Raw genomic sequence first — 10,709 nt, forward strand, 5'->3', positions numbered from 1 at the left:
CGCATATAAGATAAAAATAAAAATAATAAAGACGATAGATAATGGTGAAATAATAAGAAAAACAGTCAGAAATCGAAAAGAAGTGTGAGGGAGGGGGTTGGGGTGCATCAGAAGATGGAGCCATGAGGTGATGTTAATAGGGTTTTATTGGAACCTTTCCTGCCCTGCCATCTCGCAGGAAGGGGGGGTGGGGTGATAACATACTGCCTTTAATAAGTTACCTAAAATCCTGGCCATATTCTATAACTAAATAACATTTAGTTATTCAGATTGTATCAAAACTCTGAAGAGTGATCCGAAGTACACTTATTACAATTATTCCGAAGTGTTTATGTAGTTTATAAAGGGTTCTATTACTGGTATGTAAATCCAACTAACCTCAATGTAAACCTGAGTTTGTGGAAGAGGCCAACTTCCTAATTTTTGTCTTCACAATTTATAAATAATTGTTTTATTTTAATTTTAAATGGGTGTAATAAATTGTACTTTATCTTATCTATTGCTGGGAGTAACAAGAACCAACAAATAATATAACAGAAGGCCCAATAAAACATCCAAAAATATCTGTTATTAAACACATTGAGTAGTATCTGATGATAAATTTAAATATGATTTGATTTATTCAATAATATAATATCCATAGGCAATTATGGAGCTTTTAGGCCCTCCAGTTCAACATCATGATGTCTGTCTCCATGCAGCTATTCTAAGTAGCTAGTAGAGGCATTTGGTATGCACAAAATCATTGTTTGAGAAACTGAGAGCAATTGTTTGTAATAACATAACAAAATAGGTCTATCCTCATTTCTGAACATCTTCGACTATAAGCAGTGTTCTACTATACTTATAAACTTAAATAATTACATAAATAAACAATTTTATTGCTCTTTCATTTTTTTAAAGCTAGGTTTTCAGTAGTTTTGTAACCCTCAGGAAAAAAACAGAAATTTTACGTGATTGTCTCTCTTCTAATCCCACAGCGTTTGTTGAAAAGATGAAAAAAAAAAGTACTGAAAATAGATAATTTATTTAACAAATAATATAACAGAAGGCCCAATAAAACATCCACAAATATCTGTTATTAAACACATTGAGTAGTATCTGATGATAAATTTAAATATGATTTGATTTATTCACTAATATAATATCCATAGGCATTTATGGAGCTTTTAGGATCTCCAATTCAACATCATGATGTCCGTTTCCATGCAGCCATTCTAAGTAGCTAGTAGAAGCATCACGTACTCTGGCATCACTAAGTTCACTGATTTTTTTTTCAACAGTAACACGGATATTCCTTAAATAATCCAAGTATTTCCTGGGTAAATCTATCTCGTCAAACAGTTCGCGTACTCTAGATCTTTTAGCTGGATCGTTGGTCCCATAGCAGTCCTATTCAACAATATTATTTGTACTTAATTAATGCATACCAGAGGATTTTTATTTATTAGAAATATTCTTTAACATTAAAAAAGGCAGCTTATATTTATAATTTTACAACTTCCTGATTAATTCTCTTTTGTAAATACCATGCAAATAGGAACAATTCTTAAATTTTCACTCTATTACTAGACTGTGTGTTAAAAAATTTTGAAATATTTTATTTTAAATTATGAAAAAGATGGTCAGGGGTCAGAGGTATGGTCAAAAGGAAACAAAAAATAATTAACAACTATTAATTTGTCAACGTTTCACTCCACTTTGTAGAGCTTCATCAGGGCTGTTTCAGTTGAAATATATTGAAACAATTGTTAATATACATTACAACAATACATTGTCTCAATATCTTTCAACTGAAACAGCCCTGAAGAAGCTTGACAAAGTGGGGTGAAACATTGGAAAATAAATAGTTGTTAACTATTTTTTGTTTCCTTTTGACCACACCTCTGACCATCTTCATAATATGAAATTGTACGGCCAATCATTTATATAACATACTTTAAATATTTCTTTTAGAAATGATGAAATAGCATAATAAATGTAAAAGAAACATAGCTAGAATATCAGTATTAATATAAACATAAACAATCTTTTCATCCTAAAAGACAACCTGTAAAAAAAGAAATGGCTTAGTAAGGACAAGTGTACAAAAGTAACAACCCAAGCTTATGTGTTATCACAATTTCCAGATAAATGTTTCAAGGAAACAATTTATCAGTGAGATACGATTTGTCTATTGATTCAGTAATTTCCAAGGATTATAAACTAAATGAAACAGGTATAGATTTCCTCTAAAACTATTACACAAATAGTATTTTATAAATGAAGTATTGTTCTCCTCTTTCATGAAAAATAAAACATCATAACATGAGCTCTGTCAAAGTTAATGGCCTAGATTTTCATTTAGCACTTAATTATTTATGAAGTTTATACTTTATAACTAATAACTATGTGTGAGCCAAATTTATTGTAAAATTGGAACCTTACAGTTATATTTATATTTGTTCAGATATAAGTGATTTAATCTAACTAAATTATGTAGATATAAGTGATATATTTTATTATAATGCTGCTGTTCACCTTAATATCGAATTTACATCATGGTGTGGTCCCCTCATTATTTATGTTAATTTTTTGCATTAGAAAATATCTAGCACAGATTTTTAACTGGAAATTTAATGATACTTTTGAAGTTAATTACCTGTGATTCTTGAGCTCCCTCAAAGAGACTAATTGGTTCAAGGAATGAAGCTTATGTATGAAACTAATAATATTATTTTTAAAAAGATATGGAAATAAATAATATTGTAAAAAAAAAAAAATATCAACCAAACATGAGCTTCTATTTCTGAGGACAAAAAAATAAGTGGAATCACTTTTATAAAATTAAAAAAATAAAACAATACCAAACAAATTTCCTAAAAGAAAAAAATAATCTTAATATAAAAAATTTGAAACAAACAAAAACTGGTTTATGAAAAATATTAATAAAACTATACAATAAAAATACAATTTGATGAATAATATATCTGGCAAAGTATGTCGACTGAAGAGTAGAGCGAACAGGGACAAACAGTAAATGGTCACAATATCAGTGCCGAATTAAGATCACTGTTTATATGTAACAGCAATAGGCAGCCTCTGGCAGAGGATTGTACAATGTTGTCGAATCAGTGTTGTAATAGATGTAATATTAACAGTGTTCAATGCTTGGACAATACCAGGTCCCACATAAACAAATTAGGACTTTCCTATTTACAATGAAATGTTTTCACTAAGGATATATTTACATGAGTTTGCAAAATAAATTATTTCACCTCTTTTTTTTTTTTTTTGTTTTTTTTTTTTTTTAGTTTACAAGATAAAATAATAAATAATTAAAGAGAAAAAAATATAAAGAAAAATAACACTTTGAGTATTAACAATCTGATTTTGTTGAAACAATTAAATTAGGAATCTCTTGAAACATGCAGAGCAAATAGAGACCTTTATACAAAAATTGTTAAATTTTAAAATTAGTTACCGGAACATTTAAAACTCATTAATTATAGTATCCCTGTTCAAGTAACATGAGATATTCAAAAGTCTTTAATGTTTAAAGTTCATTCAAAATAATAAATATTATTATCCTATTAAAATTATTCAAAGGAAAGAAAACATTATTGATTATAATATATTTTTTGATTCATTATATACTTTTAAACAAAAAATTAAAATTGGAAGTTGATCTTTAATCAATGAGAAATTAATTTTTCTATGATATAAATAAATTAGTTTCTTATGTTATTACAGATTTTAATCGTTTATATTTATGTGCCATATAAGATACTTGAGTTATTGAATTTTTATGTATGTTTTAAATTACTTTCTTGTTTGTTTTATGATTGATTTTGTCAGTATCACTGTATCATTTTATTGGTTATTTGTTGTTATTGATGTGTACTCTGTCACTATACTAGGACTTATATACTTTTGTTATAGTAAATAAGTAAGTCAAAAACCTAGAGATCTTAGAAATACATTTGAGGTTTAGATAGTTAGTGGACAATGTAATGAAATTCCACTCTTCTAAATAATAAACTTGCATAGTTAATAACATGTATAATTATCCTTTACAATATTAAAGTAATTTTCTCACCCTGAACTCTTTAGCTTGGGCCGGATTAAAGTGACTCATTGCTGTTATAGTTGCCCAAGTTTTTACATTGTTCTTGCAATCATAATTTCCTTTACCAGATTCCTCTTGCACTGAATAGAAATCCATGAAATCATTCTATAATATTGAACAAATTAATTGACTTACTGTTATGACATTTTTAAATCTAATAAAAGCCTGTTGATAAGAAGAACTAGTATACTATAGTGAGAACCAAAGGGCTTAGCCAATCTTAACTGAGAGGAATTAGGGAATTGTGGAGAATCCATTTGCTGTAGTCAGTTATAATATTTATTAATTATTAACTCCATCAGTGTAGTTACTTAGCTGGACCACTGCCAGCCCAAGTCTGGATAAAGGAGGAGTTTTGAAAGGACTGATAACCCGTCTCTTGTAAAAACAGCATCAAATTACTAGTGCTGAAGAAGGAAACCTGATATAAAAAAAAAAAAGATAAAACAATCACTCCAAGAAATTCCTTAATCCTGTAATTGAGGATCAGATGAACGATGACCTACCAGAAGAGAAAAATGAGAGTGAGCTGGTTCCACCTGACAGTATTTCTATTCAAATTTTCAATATTTAGCATAAGAATGTACAGGATCCATTCTCTGCCTCCTAAGGTGGGGAATTCTGTGAAGCAGAAATTCACGCTAAGGCAATTCTCTAGCTATTAAACACCATCCAGAGATGCTACTTGTAAGACACTAGCTTTCAGTGGATCAGCAGATTCTATTGTAATCTTAATTAATTCAAATGATAGTCTATGATTATTAAAATATCTTATATAGTTGTTACATGTGTGAAATAAAAATATATAACACAAGGAATAGTACAAATATTAATATACAGCATTTGCTTGATGACAGTAGTAGCACTTGTACCCGTTAACTGGTAGGTAGTGTCATGCTGGGTCATAGCAGCTTTGGCAGCTGTAGTAGTTACAGTATAGACCAGCGTTTAGCGGTGTTGCTCTATAAAGCATCAAAGAATTTTTTTACGATTGTTAGGAAGGGTAATGGAACATTTTCATATTTTAAATGACGATATAAATAACTGGTAGTTGGTAGACATCGGTGGTTATAGAGAGCGATTGACGAAATATTGCTAGGAACCAATTTATATCTTTAACATTCCTGGATAGACTCCAGTCTAATACTCCTCTGGTGGGGTTATAAGTTCCCTTGCTATCATTATATTCAATATATATAATGTGTGTTTTGGCTCAAAAAATTCTTTCTCATACCAGTATTCTCAACACTGCTGGGCTAAAATTAGCTATAGTTAAAACTAATAGCTAAAATTGCCATGAATACAGTATTCATTTATCAATTGTTCATTCATGAATAAGACTCCTATCCTTGGCAATTTTAGCTATTGGGTTCTAATATAGCTAATTTTTGCCCTTCTCTGATTCTCAATATATAGTATGTTTTTGCTTCCTTTTTTTAAAATTAAAAAGTTAGTATTAGAAAAAATAAGATGCAATAAGATAATAGTGTTAAATATAACATAATAAACATATAATAAATAGTGACATACCCATACTTGAAACATAAGTCCATAATCACCAAATATGTCCATAGTTTTATGAATAAGGTCGTTACAGGTCAGTCCTGCCTGTAATTAGAAATTAATCTGATTACAAGGAATTGATTAGAAAATAATTATTAAAATAATAGTTCAGATGGTTTGTTAAATATAAGACATTGTTCTTGATATGTAATATGGGTGCTCTAATGACTTTTACCAAAGACAAATTAATAACAGATAAAATACATATTCACCAGAGAGTAATATAAGATATATTATAACAGAGAGATATATAATGCATAGAGAGAATTAGTAGTCTAATGCATAAATCACAATGTTTATTTTTTTAAACTTAATTATTATCAAGTAGTAATTAATTATTTTATGTAATTATTATTTGTTTTTGTTAACTAAACTAAAATAGTTCTAAATTCTACTACTTACATGTAGAAGACCCAGTACTGGAAAAGCACACATTGTATTCCTTGATTTGTATTCAACTTTGTTCTTCCAACTAGCATAATCACTGAAATCTGAATTCTTATGGTCCAGGATATCCAATACTTGTCCTATCCCTGAATTGCCATTAACCTAATTTGCGAAGAATCAATTACAATAAGTCTTTATCTGTTTCATATTTTGACTTTCTGTAATTAAATTGATTTTTTTTCTTTCATCCCGCTATGTCATAATAGAAAGACAATAATTTAATTCATTTATTTGAAAGTTTATGTGACACTATGTCTCCTTCCCTAGCATTATATTTGCCCCAATATTATTTGGTGAATCAGAAATATTAAAATACAAAATACCCTTCAAGTTTGGCTATTATTTTTTTCTTTTTTTTTTTTACCAACCCTCATAAGTTTATTTTATATTTCAATACATCTTACTCACCCAACAGTATTGGTACAAAGTAGCAGATGAGGGATACTATAACAAGTATTTCAAGAAATTCCTAAGCACTGAAGGACCAAATTTACATTAATTAAAATTATTGTACTAACAGATACGTAATAGTGTCAAAGTGTTATTTCTCAAAATTATTTTTTTTTTATTTAATATCAATTGTAAGCAATGTACATTTGTATTTTTAATCTGCTGTTATGAGATGACATTTGATAAATACATAAAAAAGTTAAAAGAAAAATAATATTACCCAAGAAAACATTTCACACATCTTGGTGAAACCTGGATCATTCCTAAAGTGACGCTGAAGCATGCAATTTATCAAGTAGTTGACAGTGAAAGTGTCATAGATGGCTGCTTCTTGGCCTCCTTCACATATCGAAGCCCAAATCTTCTTACCCTGTCTAAACTCTGCTTTGTCAGCGTAGTCATCTAATATAAAGTGCATTGAATGGCTCTGTAATGATTAATCAAAGCATAATAATTAAATGGCTGGATGGGCATTATTACAAATGATTTTGGGGGAAAGATGCAAATTCTTATTTTTTTTTTTTGGAATTTTCCAACTATATTATTATGTAAGAAGAATCCTGATTTTTTTTTTTTTACAGCCTATGGAAAGTTCATTAACTCTACAAAATTTACGTAATTCTGAGCTTATTTTATTTTATAATTGAACTTTTTTTAATTTTATTTTAAGTCTGTCCAATTTTTGCACAATATCTACTTAAAAAATCTGGTGCAGTGTGCTCATCATACGATTTTCAGTTACCATCCTACTTTGAGTTGAAAAAAATTCTCCTTCATTTTAGAAGCTTTGGGGCTCCTCTGAACCTTTATATCTAATCTTTACAATCCAAAATCTTTCATAAAATCTTCACTTCCACAAATACAATCATCCATAAAGACCATTTGTACACATACCCTATGTAACCTTTCCTGCTTGAACCAGATATCAATCCTCCCATTATAAACCCACTAACCAGTCAAACCCAATAGTTTCTATAGTTTCAAACTTGCTTCCTCTTCCATTCCTGACAATTCTCTGAGGTGCCTGAAAAGATGGCCTTGATACGCCTAATATAGAAATGGTATTAGAGTGCTATGGATAGTTTCTCTACTAGGCTGTATCATATCATTATAATCTAACATCAAATCTACTAGATGTATTTTTATGTAAATACAGTTGTAAATATCAATAAATAAATAACTAAAAGAAAATTTAAAGGGTAGTTTTGAACTATCTATTTAATAAATATTGTAACATGAAAACATTATTCAGATTAGCAAAACGCAAAAATTCACTGCGCACAGGTGGTTAAAATTTATTAAAACAGACATTTTATTCAGGCGGTTTTCGTCAATCTCCGTTACCTTTCACAACTTCATATGTTAAATATCATTACTTCTGAATTCTTTGGCCTTCCAACGATATATAATAGGTATATATTACTACTCTTATTCACGAAGATATGTTTTTAACAAGGAAAAATATTTTTTCTCTTATCCCCTTAAGTTAATTATCTAATCCTTTTATAGATTGTATTTAATTATTGTTTATTATTGCTAACAATGAAAAATAGATAGTCATTTCAAATAACAAAATTAGAAGTACTTTACGATACGAGTACGATTTTTTGAACATTCGTTATTTAAGCCTTGCTGTACTTTTCCCATGGGGATAAAACTTATTTGATATTAAAAAAAAAAATTAATCGTACATTGATATACCGAGTTTAGTTAAAATCCTTAGTGCTGTTTTTGAGAAAATCGAAAAAAATATGAAACATCGATTCCATAAAGTGACCGTAATATCACAGGTGTATACTGCCATAAATATGTAATCCCGGTATCTTCGGACTTTTCTTTTTTGAGCTGAGCTTTTCACACACAGAGGGTGTTTTGGGAGACTTTGTTCCTACGACAAGCAAGGAATAATTTTAACTCAAAGTAAGAGTGGTAATTGAAAGTTAAGCTATGCGGGCTCCGCACCAGATTTCCCTCTCCTCCCCCCCCCTTCGATAAATGAAAATTGTTCATCCATTATCGTCGCCCTTATTATTATTTTTTATTCCTTTATAAGTTCGACAATTCGGTCATCCTCAAGGACAATTTTAGAACCACATCATTTATAAAACAACATTATGCAGGCCATTCTGCCCAGGTCATTTATATCAGTCCACAAATTACCCTAATTATTCAATTGTTCTCATTAAATTAAAAACTGTTTATCACAGTCAACCTTTTTTGTTAAAATTTATCACAACAATATTTGTCTAAATAAATAAATTTTAACAAAGAAGGTTGACTATGATAACAAGGTTGTAATTTAATGAGAACAATTGAATAATTAGGGTAATTTGTGGACTGATATAAATGACCTGGGCAGAATTGCCTGCATAAAGTTGTTTTTTAAATGATGTGGTTCTAAAATTGTCCTTGAAGATGGCCGAAACGTCGGACTTATAATGGAATGAAAAATGTTTTGAGACTAAAATGGACAAAATCTTATTTATTTGAACAATATTAATTAGTCTCAAGAAAGTGTAAAGATTATAAATAAATTATTTTTATTTTTATCTCGTTATACTCATAGGTCCTAGAATAACGGACTACTATTCCTAATTATAGTCAAACGTAATTTTGACAAGTTTGGACTGTTTGTGACACTTTTGTTTATATACATTTGTATTTCTTCCATGCAAACTTTGTTTTTACCTAACATCTAATAGAGAGTTTCAAAGTGTGATGCAGAAAAAACATACGAAGCCTTATATAAATATTTTGAGACATCAAATATTGATAATTCTGGCATATTTGATCAACTTTATCCAATCAAGAAAAACCTTAAAGATTGTAGAACTTCAATAAACCCAATATAACTGATTTTTTAAGCCATATGTTTTGTATTCTTTTCCAAAATAATAGTACATTTAAATAAAAACATGATATAGGTATTTTTTTAAATAATATTTTAACCTTTTTAAATGAAAAACAGTACATTTCGACCTCTATAGCAGGGCCCACTATTAATAAGACAACTGACATTTTAAACCTACCTATTTGAAATATTGGGTAAATGAAAAGCCTCTCTAAGTGATAAAAAATCTTAGGTTACTTTAAATACAGGTTATACTGTGCTTTTAATAATACAAAACAAAATGGCGGAAGAGGGATATATTTTGTATAATATTGTTAATATCGGCCTCAATTTTATCTTTATAATCAACAAAAACACCTTTTTCGGATAATATTAATTAAACATACCATATCCGATAAAACTCTGAGTATTCTCATTTTTTTCAAGTTTTCTTCTGTCTGATGGGGTTTGTCGGCCACCGTTTTGTAGAGTAACTCAACGCAGAAGTTCCAACCTTCGTAGCAATAGGGAGTAGTGTATCCTATACACTAGAAAGTAAATTAACTGATTTCAACAATATTTAACAAGAATATGATTCTAATAGATCTGCAAATAAATAGTTAGAGTTTATATATAGTTTTTAACAAATTGTTAATATTCATCAGTATCAATATATTTTCTATTTTTTTTTTACACTCTTTTATTGAAAAGCTGCCATTCGTAATGGTACTTCATTGTATGCATGGGCGTAAGCAGGGGGGAGCCGCGTTTCCCCACCTTGATTTTTGGGACCCAAAAAAGAAAGAAAAGAGCTTATTTGATATATTATTTCTTTCTGTAAATATGCTATAATTAGGAAGGCAACATTATTTAGTTGACATATTCACGGATCACACGATCACAACACCTCTGAAGGGACAAGATGGATATATGTCGATTCTTCGGTAAAAAATGTAAGATTAAATGAGCACAATAATTCGTCATATACTTATCTCTAAAAATAATGGTGGAAACGGATGAAAAAGAACCTTTTTTAGATTCCATTCTTCCTATTATAACTTACAGTTTTGCATTCTAATAATCTCAGAATGTTTGTTAAAAATAAATTAAAGAAGGCAACCATCGTAGAAGAGGTGGTCAATATTTTTTCTTGGAATCTCAGAAGGCTAACGCTCTCATAGAAAATCTTCTTCATCAGTTCCTATATTTTTGTATTTATTGTGAGTAATATATGTATATATGTACAATAATTAAGTTTATGCTCGATTTTCAATAATTTATTGTGATAATAGCTAATAAAAATTTAAAAAA

General features: G+C 29.1%; 1 protein-coding gene across 1 annotated transcript in view; it reads right to left on the reverse strand.

Annotated features, from left to right (window-relative positions):
• Positions 1 to 1,036: 1,036 nt before the first annotated feature.
• LOC106688985 (IDS-type sesquiterpene synthase) overlaps positions 1,037 to 10,709 on the reverse strand; it is a gene marked incomplete in the record, with an annotated part of 14,242 nt that continues 4,569 nt past the window's right edge. The window contains 6 exon segments of the mRNA XM_067051219.1: positions 1,037 to 1,392; positions 4,079 to 4,213; positions 5,639 to 5,716; positions 6,074 to 6,220; positions 6,789 to 6,995; positions 9,806 to 9,946. Coding sequence (XP_066907320.1) covers positions 1,159 to 1,392; positions 4,079 to 4,213; positions 5,639 to 5,716; positions 6,074 to 6,220; positions 6,789 to 6,995; positions 9,806 to 9,946 — 942 coding nt within the window.

The sequence above is a fragment of the Halyomorpha halys genome, unplaced genomic scaffold (assembly GCF_000696795.3).
Source record: "Halyomorpha halys isolate HHAL.00 unplaced genomic scaffold, Hhal_1.1 Scaffold45.1, whole genome shotgun sequence".
NCBI classification, from domain to species: Eukaryota; Metazoa; Arthropoda; class Insecta; order Hemiptera; family Pentatomidae; genus Halyomorpha; species Halyomorpha halys.